This window comes from Sprattus sprattus, assembly GCF_963457725.1.
Source record: "Sprattus sprattus genome assembly, chromosome: 19".
Classification (NCBI taxonomy): Eukaryota; Metazoa; Chordata; class Actinopteri; order Clupeiformes; family Clupeidae; genus Sprattus; species Sprattus sprattus.
Genome location: NC_137917.1, coordinates 11,809,259 through 11,824,753, shown reverse-complemented (window position 1 = coordinate 11,824,753; position 15,495 = coordinate 11,809,259). Strand labels below are relative to the sequence as shown.

Here is a 15,495-nt window from a genome sequence, read left to right as displayed (position 1 = left end):
ATATTTTATAAAAGCTGGATTCTTACCATTGGCCATATTGTGTAGCTCTATAGCCGAACTGTTGATGCAGGATTTCAAGAGCCAATGCTCAGTCCAATTTACTGCATTTTCATGACGTGGTGACGCGGTGAAGTCTGATCAGAGCAATGGTGTCATCTCCATAGATGTTTTCAGTCATAACAAATGCTATATTAATGTTCTGTTGTATTTTTAAAGTGAGTCATTTATTGAGTATTGATACCTGTTCACTTGAAGAACTCAATCATTTTATCACGGAGTGTATCAAATAATTGTTAGGCTACATAATTTGCATGGTTTGAAATTATCTTTCAAAGCATGCTGAATGTGTTAGACAGCACTGAATTTCCTCTTATATATAATAAGCAGGTATTGTAGGCCTACATGTTACAATGCAATTTGTCTTACTTATTAGCTTATAAAACTACTTCTTGTAGGTTTCTTTTTGGATGAAAGGTTTAAAAGACATCTCCAAAATAGCATATACCCACCAGTAATCCCTTTATTCTTGTAATGCCTGTACATAAAACTCCCCAAAAATGTTACGGAGTAGTTATCTTGATCATCATCCACTGAGCAAGGATAGTGACATTTCCACCTGGGCACAATAACCTCATCTTCATGGTGATGTTGATCCATCGCTGTTCTATAATTTTTTCTTTATTTTTCCTCACCATCGCCCTATGATGGTGCCGTTTTGTTGTGTTTTTCAGTCCAGTGTGATGGAGTCTGTTGGTAGTGGCTGATCTTTGAAAGTCCACCCTCTCTTAAAGAAAGCAATGCCCTCACCCTTGCACTGTTGATGCTGTGCAGGCCATGTGTGCTGGTGTCAGTGCTGGGCACAGTGGCCATCTTAACTCCCCTCACTCACTCATACGCTGGCAACCCATCATCATCCCTATGCTCATACATGTATGTGCACCATAGTGCTCTCACGGTGGCGGGTGAAGTCTTCTGGAATAGTGTCTGGTGAAACACATAAACAAAGATGGATGATTCATTTGTAAAGAATAAAACATCTAAGACATCGAATCTTTACAGATCACAATAGTTAAGTGAATTTGTATCATGCACAGAATGAGGTTTGGGAATGTAGCATTTAAGTTAGCCATACCATTACAGCGATAACGTAGGTTCGACCAAATGATGTTCTCTTGGGAGAAGCAGAAGACACCCAGTCTACCACCCCGCATAGTAGTATCAACCACCACATTTGAATCGGCCACCATCTCAGTCCCCTCATAGAGTCTCACTCTAAAATACAGCAATAAAACGGTCAAACAGCAGCTTTCACCTGTAGCGCTAATAAAAGGAATACATGCAATGCATCACCTTCTACATAATTTTACAATTGACTGCTGTTCAGTCATTGCACATCCCTCATTGAATTTGTACTTTACTTTATAGACTGTTATGATACTCATCCTGTGATTTCAAGTGACATCAAGTAAGTAACAAAGTTTTTAACTCTGAAATGGGGGGTAGGGGGTAAGTTGGGGACTGCAGAAGCAAAGGGGCATGCCTACTGTATTCACTGGGCGATGACGCAATGGGAGAAAGGAACCCAAGCTCAAGTGCAGTGAGTCGTCTATTCACCAGTCTGCCCAGAATACAAAGCAGGTGTCTCTCAGTTGGTGTTTCAATGGGCCTCCTAGCCAAACAAAGACCTGGCTCTCCCCATGGAGAGAGGCTCCAATACCCTTTTCCAACAGACAAACTGTAATTTGTGTAAAAGCTAATAAAGTATTTTTTTGTAATTGTTTAAATCCTCTTACAATAACATGGAATGTGGTCAACTGTCTGAATAAAACACAGTAGTGGTGCTCTGTCCAGACATGTGTTATCATAATTGTTTTGAAGATGTAACAATTTGAAATAAATACTTTTTAAACTTAATTATTTGTGTTTTCTTCATCACCCTCACTGTATTTCTTTCAATCTCTCTTCCTCCCTCCCAGACAGCCGCTCTATACTCTCCTTTGGATCTGCATATCAACAGGCGTCCAGCAAATTCTTGCCAAGGATTTCATTGGCATGGCAACCAGAACAATGAAAGGCTAGGGGGGCCCACTCTCTCTGTAAAGTCACAGAGATTCAGAGTTTTCTTTTCCTTTACAGAAACTATAATGATAACGAACCTTGCCGCCCCCCCTCTACACACACACCACATACAATGTCCTTTTCCTCTCCCTTTGCTATTTTGAAAACACAAAAACCTGAATTAAGAGGTGGTCTTCTAGCATTCAAAGCTCAAACCCTGGGAACACCCACCAGACATTCTTTTGAAGGCTTTTGAAGTTTGTTCTCTGTACATTCACTCTTTAAAGTGATATACCCAAAAATGCCCAATTCTCCTAACTAAATACATTTGTTTTTACAAAAATAATGGTGACAGCATCTCAAAGGTGGCACTAATGGTGAGGTCTAATAAAGGGTCTAATAAAACGTAACACAGAGAGGTCTAATATAGGGATACTGTAAATCTAACAGACCATCTAACAGATCCAAAAACCAGACAGGAGTGAATAATGGAGGTACCCTGGGCTCACCTGATGTAGCCCACCTGGGGCCTGTGACTGAGGTGCCAGCGGTAGGAGGTCTTGTCACTCCACCCCACGTTGCGTGGGTCCTGCCACAACAGCTTAACTTCCCCTTCAGTGTCACCTGCGTGCCACAAAGAATTTCTCAGGTACTCGCCAGGACCGGTGCGAGACTTCACCGCCTGTCAGAAAACAAAGCAAGATCACACAGTTTAAATGATAGATGGCCTGTCCAATATATTTTATTTCACAGGAAGGACAGAAAGACTACTATCATTCCATCCCATGTTGTTCGACATTTATACTCTACTGCTTCTTGAACTTAAAAAGTTACTATACAGCTCCAGAACCTCTGCCAAGTATGATATCTTGCACATACTGTATATCTATTTACTGAGTATATTTATTTAATTTATTTATGTTTATTTTCTATATAGCATACAGTATGTATACTGGATGGCACTATGACGCCACATCCTAATGTGGCATACACTATATATGATGGTCCACCTACTTTCAGCTGCAGTCCAGGCTCCGCCTTGGCCCTGAACGGAGCTGACTGCCAGTAAGTTTGTTCCGTCTGTTTCCACATCACCACGTAGAAGCTGGATGAATCCTGATATCCGAAGATGAAGCCTGCATAGTCATCATCAGTCACTGTGTTGACATGGAATGTGCCTTCAAACTCCACCCCGTTGAAAGCCGTGTACCCTGTGAATGGATATACATGAGGAGAATTATGGTCAGAGTTAAGAAATAGTTTTTTGTCTACATTTATATTCAGCTTTTTTTCTTTAAAAGTAAACTTACCCACAGCCAATCCTGGGTCACTATTCATTGTCTGGACAATCTCCATACCCTAGTTAAATTGTGAACAAAGAACAGTTCCTATATCTGACATAAAGTCTATTTACATTTTAAGGTATATAAATGATTATATAATATACTAACTTAAAAATACACACAATATGACAAGCAGAACTGTAGCATTTATTTTAGAATTGTGTGCAAGATATTTTAGCTTTTTAAAAAAAATCTACATTGGAATGTAGAAAAAGCAAACAGTGATTGACTGAAAGCTCAATGTTTCACATTCAGAATACAATTTACCTGGTTAAGCACAACCCAGTTGGGGTCAATTTGAGTATCACCCTCTGGGTCTAAAATGACTGTCTGATAAGCTCTGAAGTCTGTCAGGGTGACCTCAGCACTTTCTGGGCAAACGTCCACCAGATCCAACACAGAGTCATTGTCAAAGTCATTTTCACATACATCACCAACACCATTACCTGTGAAAATACATCATGGAAATGGAAATGGAATGTTCATTTGTCAGAATACTCTTTTTATAACACACAGGTCACTGGTATTTTTGCTCCTATGACAAACACAACTCTATGTGTATGGAACAGTACAATGAGAAATGGGTATGTGTTCTAAAATGAACTCGTTTATTATAAAATAAAATAAACTATTACCATCAGAGTCTTTCTGGTTGGGGTTAGCTATCAGACGACAGTTATCTCCGCCGTAATGACTCTCATCAGGAATGCCATCATTATCGTCATCATCATCACAGTCATCTCCAAGACCGTCATTGTCAGAGTCTAACTGAGAGCTGTTTGGAATGTCTGGACAGTTGTCCCGGGTGTCCTGGTGGCCATCTCCATCGCTATAACAACAACACAGTTGAAACAAGATAAGGGCATTAGCATTGATTAGGGTTGTTCTGTATCCTCAATTTCAGGGCTTCTTAGAATTATCTTAAGATGGGTTAATTAAAAAAAAACATATGGAGTTCTCAGCTGTGAAATCTTTTCTCTGAAGAAAACCTTCGGATATAATTCAGGAAAAAGGAAACTAAAGGCTGGATCTTTCTGTTTGTCATACATCAACATCAGAGGCCATAACCAACATTACCATTACAAACAATCTATTTACACCACTTCAAACACTACCATAACATCTCCATCCAATAGGTGGCGCCAGATTATTCTAAATGAAGGCACTTTAATTAAGTCAATTACATACTATATTTTCATAGTTTAAATTATAGATTCCTTTAGCAGTTTCTGATAGTTCAGGAATGTTTAGAATTGCATTACAGAGAAGTACAATATCCAGACACAACATTTAGTCAATGTGTGTGTGTGAAGAAGTGGATCGTTGTGGCTCTCGACAGCTGCATTTGTGTGTTGTTTCTGTAGTGATGACTGAGATGTAAAGCGACAACAAGTGTTATATATATTGGTTGGAGATCGCGTGTGGATCACGTAGGACGATGACGTCATCAGGTTGCGTGAATCCGTGCATACGAACACCAGCCCCCGTACCGATTCAAATCTACTCACTTTCTACCCCCGATTCGGATCGTTGCGGATACCGTGTGCGGATAGAGAGGGTTCGTCTAAATGATAGGGCTATCTGTATTATGAACAGATCGGACGCAGACAAACTAGACTTCGATTAAACAGCACTTAAAAGGTCCTGTAAACACTAACCTGTCCTGATTGGTGTCACATACATCTCCCACCAGGTCATTGTCAATGTCAGTCTGCAAGGAGAGAGAATCGAGAGATCAATCACAGGTGGTACATACTTTGCTATCATACAAAACTAAAATACGTAAACAAACATCTGTTCATTCATTAGATTTCTTTTGTAAATTGATTACCACTCATAGTTCTCTGGTACATAACAGAAATAAAAAAGACATTTCAAGGGAGACTAATTTAATTCAAAGGCTATCAAGAATACTAAAGAGGTAGCACAGAAATACACATCCAGAGTGGTTCTTATACTTATGGGCATCAGAGTGGACAAACAGAATCACACACTGCTGTAGGACATTTACATTTTAATCATTTAAAAGAATAGTCTGTAAATCAAATCCAATACACTTCATGTCAAATTTAGCAAATTGCTCCCCACAGTCCCCTAAAGAAAAACAAGTGTCATACAGAATTCCAGCCAATCAACACGTTGCTTAAGGTGCAAGGAAGGGAGGGGTTGTACTTTGATTGGCTGTCTCAAATATCAACAACCCTTTGCCAGAATCGTAGACAGTATCTTTAAATGATGCCAGCCATCAATAAAGGTACCTCATGGGAATCAAGCCTATGACCTTGGCATTACTAGTGGCAAAACGTTATGAAACAAACTAGAGGAGAGCCACAATACCCTTTCCTACATGAGGCTGCAGTACGTTTTCAGCGGCTTGATCCCCATGACTTCTGATGGTGTTCCAATGGAGGCGTCTTGCCAGGGCTCTGTGAGACTTCTCATCTGAGCCACTCTGCCAAGTTTGCTGACTGGCCTCAGGGCAAATCCACTGGGCCAAGCTTTTCTCAGCTGAGGGTTACCAAAATGTGATCCCACAGAAAAATGAAATGACATTATACATGCACTGCAGTATTGCTCTTACCTGCATGGGATTACTGACTTCAGGACAGCTATCACAAGCATCTCCAACACCATCCCTATCTCGATCTGTCTGCATGGGATTGGGCACTTTTGGACAGTTGTCTAGTACATTTGGGATACCTGTGACAAGAGAGATGATCACAATTTGGTCTCATACAGACACAAAGGAGAGGAATCTAATACAAAGTACTGGTTTGTTTGGAAGAAATAGTGTTACCATCTCCATCAATGTCATTGTCACATGCATCCCCTTCTCCATTGCCATCGGTGTCCTTCTGATCACTGTTGGGGACGTTGGGACAGTTGTCACAAGCATCACCGAAAGAATCTGTGTCTGAGTTTTGTTGGTCTTTGTTGGCCACCAGCCGACAGTTATCCTAAACAAACACATTTGTGATGAGGAAAAAGGTGACTGTATGTGTAGGGTGGAAATCATAAAATGTACAGAAAACGAAGTTAACTTTGTTTAGTAGACTTAAATTTAAAGAACATTTTATGGTAGATTGCTCCTTATTCATTTTCTAAACCAAAAGTTTGTATGTGAAAAGTATACTTAAATATGATAGGATTTCGAGCAATGTAGCTTTAGAAATGTAATAACAACATATTACACTTTTAACTCGACAAACAATTCAAAAAATTATACTTCAGGTATATTATTTAAAGGCTGTTTTTTGGAATAAATATGGATGTAGCATGTACACATGAATCAGCATCTGTAATGGTCACAGGCTGACCTCCACATTCTTGATTCCGTCTCCATCCGCATCCTCATCACACTGATCCCCAATCCCGTCATTGTCTGCGTCCTCCTGTCCTGAGTTCGGGGTGAATACACAGTTGTCCTGCAGCAGAAACACAAAGCACATAACACCTCAGTTTTTCAAACAGTTTCGATATTTTCTAAAATCAATCCTGATAATCTGAATAACTGGACAACTGCTTAAAACTGATATGCATATATATTTATATTGAATCATAACAGCATTTGTGTAGAGTTGTATCTTTTCTGGTGCATAGCATTAGCATGCTAGTACATAAAATACGTTAGTATGATGGTAAACTGCTCTCTCCTATCCTTAAAGCCAATGGCTAGTTTTCTAGTGAGTGCATCAGATGCATATACTTCTATCATTAATTCTATCTGAGTTTGGCATCAGTTTGTTGTAGGAGTTGGTGAAGGTAAATCTAAAATCAGCTGACCTGCTTACAGTGCTTGTCATTGTCCATGCAGGGCAGAGAGCGATCAGGGTACCCATCAATGTCAGTGTCCTTTCCACAGGTATTACCATTACCAGCCCAGCCCACATTACACTAAAACCAAAGTAAACAGAGACAAACATATTTCACCATTTCATATTTCAACACAAATAACAGTGATTAGCAATCTGTTGCAGGAATTAAAGGAGTAGTCCACGATTTTAATCCAATATACTTTAGCAAATTGCTCATCACAGCCCATTAACTATCCATCATGTTTGTGCTCAAGAAAAAAAGAAAGACACTCTGTAAATGGGAAACAAACAAAGTTTGATTTCCTGTTCAGCTCAAATATAAACAACCTTTAACCAGAATCGCAAAGTATACTTTTAAGTACATTTAGTTAGAGCTCTCTTCACAAGTACGGCCTAATGAAGGAGGTCCTGCCGAATGCTCTCTGGCAAAGTCAGACAGAGATTCCAGGTAGGAAATTTACTCTGACAGAAGTACATCCATATAAAGCTATTCTATGTAATTTTATGCGGTTGTATTGTAGGTCAGAGGACTCCATCTCACTGCGCAGGACACCACTCCATTCCTCTCGATGACACAGTGGGCATTGGTGTCACAGGGGTTGAAACTGAGGGAGGCACAGGACTTCCGTGGGTGGCAGCCTGCTGTCTGGTTACCCATATATCCAACTTTACAGCCTCCACACATGTATGAGCCCTGAAGCAGCATTACAGAGAGAAAGAGAGAGAGAGAGAGAGAGAGAGAGAGAGAGAGAGAGAGAGAGAGAGATTTTTTTAACTTATTTGGTTTTATCTCATCTGTAACTTTTCAATTTGTGCATATGCATCTATGCTGAATACTGCATTTAGTCCAGGAAAGACTTACAAAGGTATTTGTGCAAATAGAGTTGGGGGTGCAGGCGTTGCTGATATCAACACACTCGTCAATATCCACACATTCCTGGAGATGAGGCACATTAGAAAAAAGACAGAATCATATAAATATACACTTTCTTGTCATAACTTTCAGTTAAACTGTGCCTCAGTAACATTGTAAAGACAGGCAATCCACACCATCTTTACTATTTCATTTGTTTCTTAAAGACAACAATGTGATTTAATGGAACTAAAAGTGTGATTTAGGCTAAATCTCTCGCTTCTTTGATTTTTATATGGACCAAATTCTTGCTATGGTGTTAAAGGAGAGATTTCAACAGGGTTACACATTTTCCTAAATATTTATACATCTCAGTCTGTGAGTTCCTCTGTTTAACAATTTGATTTGGATATGGATCATTCATTCATAGATTCAAAATCCATGGGAGACAAGTAACGTACTGCTGGTCTAGGCTGCAGTACAGCAAACAGCACTACTGCTAAAAATAACTAATTTAGTCCTAAAAAGCAATGATACAGTACATGTTTGGAATACTTTCTGAACAGGAAAGATAGGCAACACAACTGTTTTGTGAAGACACTTGATTTGTACTTATGATCAAATCTTCACAATGTTGGATAAAAAAGTGCTGAGTAAATCATAAATGAGAGACAGAACCTGTCTTTGAGTCTTGGCAAACTCCACGCCGACTCCCATAACTGGTGGCCCCCACAGTCCTGGGGGACAGGGTTCACAAGTGAAGCCTTTGGCTGTGTTCACACACGCACCATTAGAGTAACAGGGCTGAGCCAGGTAACACTAAGAGCATTGAAGAGAGAGAGAGAGAGAGAGAGAGAGGGAAGGTGGGAGGGAGGCGCGGGAGAGAGGGAGAAAAGGACGGGGGGGGGGGGGGTAATTTATTGATCAAGTCAAGTAGGGTGACAAATGTGGTGACAGCATGTGCTAATCTGCAAAAGAACGCAATAAAACAAGACCACTTTCAAAAAAAGAGACACATGTAAGTGATGTGCTGTTTTTCCACCTCATCAATGTCTTGGCAGTAGGTTCCATTCCCTCTCATGCCGTCCGGGCAGGGCCCACAGCGGTACCCTGGGTACTCCATGGTCTCCATGCAGGAAACCCCTTTGAAGCAGGGGTTTGGGGAGCATCGTGAGCTGGGTTCGTGGAAGCCTTAAGACGAAGGATGCACAGACATATGAGCAGCATAACATCCAAAACTGGACATGCTGTATAACTGACAGGCCAATACCTTTGATAGGAGCATCACTTACCACATACTTGGCACTCCAAAATAGTGTTTCTGATCAGAGACATTTCTTTCACCTAAAAATAAATAATAGAGAGTATCCTGAGCCTCCTCTTGCCCCGTACAGACAGATCACACAGACCCATCACACAGATACAGCTAACCTGTCTCTTTCTCTAACACACACACACACACGTAGACAACAATACACACAAATGCACAGACACTCATACCTGTTCCCTGATGTCTTCTCTGAGCTCTCCCAGGATCTGATTAAAAATGATCAGCTGCCCAATCAGAGCTTTTGTGTGGTCACCTTCAAAATCACCAGACATGAAAACAATCAGAACTAGGTTTGTGAGATGTCTACTCCACAGTATGTGGTATGGCAAAACATGACAGTTCAAATCAATAACAGATTGACACCAGATAACTTAACTTAATATGAGCAGGTGAGTTCACTTACCAAGTATGGAGCCCATCTCTCCGTTTACTGCAGAGAGACAAAGACTAAAATGTTACCATCACTATGAGTGAAAGGCTAGTTTTAATCCTCTAATAAAATTGGAAGCAGTGACTGGATCATAACCCCTGATGTCAGACATACATGAATGTGTCAAATTTGTAATGTATTTGCAGCCATGCGCATGCAGGATGAGAGCTGGGTAACCTGTGTTGTAGGATGAGGAGTCCCCTTGGAAGGGGCAGGCTGTGAGAGCTCCCGCTGTGGCCACACTGCCCCCTAGTGCCACTTTCAGAGACTCCACTGCACCCTGAAACAAGTTAAATAGATCAGATGACCAAATCAGATGACCTTGACTGCAGGGTCATGACTAGTACAGTTTCCTGGAAAAGTAAAAATATCAGTAATGCTATGTTATTTTATTTTAAGGGAAATTGGAGATATTATAGCATCATCATATTTTCTTTAGATTAACCAAGATGACATCCTAATGACCTTTTTTAAGTTCATGCACTCTTGATGATGCACTCTTTCAAAATCCAAGATATTATCTATTAGAGTACTGTATATAAATATGATGTGGGTGTCTCACCTGTAGTCTTGCATAGGCCTTGTGGCCATTACGAATATCCACTGCTTCTGGATTAGAAGGTAGAGACACTAGCTGGGGAAGACGTTGGGCTGAGTCAACCAATCGACAGTCCACATAGAGTTCCAAGTGCAGGTGTTCTCGCTGAAGGCCCCCAACCCTTAAGATAATGGAGTGGGTCCTTCCATCTGCCAGGTTAGCATTCTGGAGGTTGGCAGTGTGATGCTTACCATCCGGCCTTACATAGCGCACCAGGACTGTGAAGAGTGATACACATGGCTTAGGATGTGTGACAACAGGAATGTCAAGACAGATGGAAAAAACAAGGGAAAAGTATAATAAGAGTGTGTCTAGTGAGACATAGACGAGAAGGAGGGCAACATCTGACAAATGCTGTGAGTAAAAGAAGGTGGTTGGTGAAATGCACGCAATCTTATGCTAGAACTTCAGGGATGCTGAACTTTAGAAACACAGGTTCTGCTATATCCACTCCAGTATTTATCATAACAAACCTGATTTACAGCTTGACATAATTTCTGAACAGGAAGTTATTGTGTAAAATAAGTGTTGTCAGTGCATGGGTGAAGTCAAATAGTGGAGTGAAAGACAGGCTGGAAGAGGCAATAGGAACAAACATACCACTGTGAATTCACTCACACAACATGTTCATAATCTGATAAAACCATATTCATATCTCCCTGATGCAGTTTGAGATGATGTTGGTGGGCCATTCTTTTGGTGGGATATCATTTTGTCTCTCAAGAAGATAGTGTCTTACTTCAGGCCAAATGCATGTTTAGAGGTGTAAACAGTATGGTCAACAGTTCATTACAGTTTGCCCAGTCAGTAAAAAAAAAAATGCAGGAACTCACAATATGACCAACCAACAGAGAGATTTTGAGTGTTGAGACATTGCTTTCTGTCGACATTCAGTTTCAGTAATTAGGTTTCCTCCGGTAGGAGGTAACCTATTGTTATTGTAGGCTTTCTTATTATGTTGCTGCAATGGGAGTCAATGGCAGCCCATAGAACCATATGGTAACTTTTTGTGAAATTTGGCACACTCATTAAGGACAGTCCCTTCTTCATTCACACCAAGTTTCATGGCTCTCATTACACCACTCTAGCGCCACCAACAGGGCAAAGTTGGACTTTTGTAACACACACAACTTTTGAACCGTATGACCGATTTTCAAAAATGAGGCACCATTGGATTCCCTGGATCAAGACAAATTAAACCCACCCCACGGCGTCAATTTCCGGTTATATAGATTTTCTGCTATTTCCGGTTTTATCAAAAACCTTTGAAAGCCTACTCCTCCTACAATTTTTGGCAAATCTTCTTCAAAATCACCAGAGATGATCTTTAGACCTAGCCTCACAAAAGTTGTAAACAGAATTTTGATCCTCACAACCGTTTGTCCGGTACAGCCACTCAAATTCAGCAGAAAAGCAGCCAAACAGGAAGTGAAGTCATATGTCAGCAAATATTTAAGTGAAATTAACGCAACAGGATGTGTTTAATTCGTCTTGATCCAGGGAATCCAATGGTACCTCATTTCTGAAAATCGGTCCTGCGGTTCAAAAGTTGCGTGTGTTAACACAAGTCCAACTTTGTCCCGTTGGTGGCGCTAGAGTGGTATAATGAGAGACATGAAACTTTGCATGAATAAAGAAGGGACTGTCCTTAATGATTGTTCCAAATTTCACAAAAAGTTACCATATGGTTTGTCCGGTTCATCCACTCAAATTCAGCAGAAAAGCAGCCAAACAGGAAGTGAAGTCATATCTCAGCTAATCTTTGAGATATCAACACCAAACTGGTATGTCACTTGGAAGACACCACAACATGTTCCCATGTGCAAAGGCAACTTCATATCTTGAAAAATGATTGATATGAAGCAAATTGGATACATTGTTAACGCTAAAATAATGCTTTACACATCTGCATGTCAAAAAGTGAAACTCTGATTCAATCACAAGTTCATATGAAGACACTTGGGAATGTTTAGTACACAAATCTGAAAAAAAGTTGACTGTAAGGTGAAAAGTGGATTTTTGGTGAATATTTGAAACATGCCTGCTTGACTACTTGCTAGGGTGGTTCTCTATAGAATGTCTCTCTGTCTCCTCATCCGCGCGGCTCCTAAATCTCACACACGCAGTCTCCCCTTAACACACGCGCAGGCTTTGTTTTACGCACACACATTCTCACTGACACACAGCTTGCTGTCACACACATACATTCTCACAGACACACAGGGTAAGCGCACACACACAACCTCCACTCAGTCTAAACTTCAAGGCAAAAGCATTGTAAATGTTGGATTTGAAATGTAATATCCCATTGGCAAGTCTGCAGCATGGATTTTCTATACAGTGACAAATGTTTTTTTTTTCCCTGGTTCGCAATGTTTGAAGGAGGAAACCGCCATCGCTGCTTGCAGCTATATTTTGTTTTGTTTTGCTGTTGTTGATATTGCTTCACTGATACCTCTCATGGCAGGACAGATTGGGGACACATTGAAGACTTCTGAAAAACATCTTGTGACAAACCTTTGTTGATCTTGGCCATGACGGCAATCTCCAAGAACTTCTTGTTATCCTGTTTGTTGTAGAAGCCCATCAGCACACCACCCAGTTTTGGTGGCAGGCGGAGGGTGGAGGCGATGTAGATGTCACTGAGGGTCTTCATAGCTCCAGACACCTTCTCCACCGCAGCCACTGTCTGCTTGAGATCCTGAAGTGCCAGCAGGTCGATCACTGTAGCCATACAGAGTAGGAGAAATTAAAAGAGAAGAGAAGATAAGAGAGGACCATGGGGGGTTGGCAGTGTGGGGTTCATCAATTTCATTCATTTTCACCCTTTAGTCCTGACTGCTCATATGTTACCTTTTAAAGAACTGTCAGATTGGTTCAGTTTACACTTCAAACAATGTCCCTGTATTTGCCATCACTTATGACATCCAGTCCTTCATTAGCTTTGGTCTATTCCAAGGGTAGCTCCTCAGTGCAGTTATGCAGCATACACAAAGCTTAAATATGCATATTCTTAACATATATTACATACTATATCTCTGCTATGAACCTATGTCTTACCCTTGAACCATGTAGCTTGAGGACATAACTCTTCTTTGTTATATCAGTAATGCATGTTATACCTTTCAGACCTCTGTTTATTGCCTGCACTGTGTCCTTCTTAATAATGTGAACACAAAAATACCTGCTGTTGTGCTTAAATCAAGCCAGAGCCCTTTGTTAGCCCTACACAAACCACTAAGTCTAATTCGCCTTTCCCTGGCACCTATGTATACTGTATGTCCATATACCAAGTGATAAACAAGACATTGGGAGCAATCCTTTGCTGTATTGTTTTTAACATCCCCTGTTTTTAAAGGTTAAAGTCAATTCACTGTTTTTATGTGCAAATCCGCACTCCATTGGCAGAGAGAAGGATATCTCTCATTATCCAGTAAAGACATGTGATCTTGCTCCTAACTTACTTGGCATATTAAACCAACTTTTTTGACAACTCACAATGTCTATTTCACTAAAACCTTTCTTGTTTTTATTCTTTCTCTGGCTTGTGTTACTCTGTTTTAAATGATTTGTACCTTCTTATGCCTTAAAATAAAAGGTTCTAGGCTGTGATACAAATAAACTCAATATATGTTAACTTTCTCCCTTGATCCGAGAGTGTACCATCATGTCCCTCTGCATCTTTACACCACCCCCATGTATCTGCCAGTTACTCTGAGATGAGGCTTGCATTCAGTAGCCTTTGGGACACAGGTCTATGATAAGAACAGGAAGAGACTGGGTCTGGTCTCTCTCTCTCTCTCTCTCTCTCTCTCTCTCTCTCTCTCTCTCTCTCTCTCTCTCTCTCTCTCTCTCTCTCTCTCTCTCAGCAAATTACCCCTTCCCTTTCAAAGGTTCATGATTGACTGCCACCCATAATGACATCTCAACTCACATTCACAGCCTTTGGACCAATAGGGGCTTGCAGCACAGAGGTCAGACTACAGATATGTTATAAAGAAGACAGGGGAGACAGGGGACAAACAATCCTTGGGGGAACAAAAAAAAAATGCTGTTTCCCAAGCCCCCACACTATAAATAGAAGAACACCGGGGCATTAATAAATAAGGCAATTACTTAAGTTTAAAAATTCCATACAGCAAACAGCTGTGTAGCACAGAACATGTATGCTGGGGCTGACATCAGAATATATCAATTACTTCACTGTCTTTAGCCTAATTCTATTACATGTCATGAAGTAAAATTAAACATACGATCAAAAGGTAATTTAGCAAAAATCGTAGCCTATAGAGTAACTCAGGTTTTACATCAAAATGACCTATCACTTGTGATGGCTGTTTGGGTAATGATATTACACATAGCACTGCTGAAATCTAAATACTGAAACAGTTACCTTGCATGTCCTGTTTGTCCAGTGGCTCGCAAATACAAGTCATTTGCCACACAGAAAATAAGATCCAAAATGCAAAGTATTGTTTAGCCCCCATGTTGCCTGAAATAAAAACGAAAAGTTGTAGGTCCACAATGCAAATATTTTTCGAAGTGTTTTTATCCCGCAGAAAATCGGTATAATCCAAGACTTCTCAGATGTTTTCCTTATGGTAACGATATTGCTACAGAGACTGGAAAATCGACTGCGATGACGACCCCTTCTGCGCGGTGTCCCGTCAGTTGCCCACCTCGCGCTGTTGAGTTATGACAGCATGAGAGGCGGCCCAGCCTATTCCTCCCTCAAAACCAGGGTAGATTGGTGTTTTATGTTGCTCTCTTCTCTGTAAACTCACAGAACAAGAAATATTAGGATTAAGGATTAAATTAGAGGCACAAAATACAATTCGAAGTTTCCCCTGTATTCAGGTTGTTTCGTGGTGGGTTCTGTGTGTCTAAAACCTCCACAGTGTTGCTGTCCAAACAGATGACCACTGACCCAGTGGTGACCTTGTCATTTCCTTTTGTATAGAGAGCAGTTGAGAGTAGACTAAACTCTTAGCAGCAGCCTCAAGGATGTTTTACAAAAAGTTCTATTTCTCAAAGAGAAAAGGATGCTTATGTGTTAGAAAAAAAGAGC

The 15,495-nt window shown here is 40.6% G+C and overlaps 1 protein-coding gene across 1 annotated transcript; it reads right to left on the bottom strand.

The window, feature by feature from the left end:
• Positions 1-229: 229 nt before the first annotated feature.
• Positions 230-15,235, bottom strand: thbs3a (thrombospondin 3a). The gene is made up of 23 exons (XM_080858205.1): positions 14,821-15,235; positions 12,945-13,151; positions 10,392-10,645; positions 10,007-10,109; positions 9,803-9,829; positions 9,570-9,652; positions 9,362-9,413; positions 9,112-9,260; positions 8,748-8,888; positions 8,079-8,153; positions 7,758-7,910; positions 7,185-7,295; positions 6,719-6,826; positions 6,199-6,358; positions 5,983-6,101; positions 5,060-5,112; positions 4,037-4,230; positions 3,669-3,847; positions 3,369-3,417; positions 3,073-3,269; positions 2,568-2,740; positions 1,133-1,272; positions 230-984 (listed from the first exon to the last, which is right to left on the bottom strand). The coding sequence occupies exons 1-23, from the start codon at positions 14,912-14,914 to the stop codon at positions 923-925; spliced, it is 2,883 nt and encodes a 960-aa protein (XP_080714331.1). The 5' UTR covers positions 14,915-15,235; the 3' UTR covers positions 230-922.
• Positions 15,236-15,495: the final 260 nt, after the last annotated feature.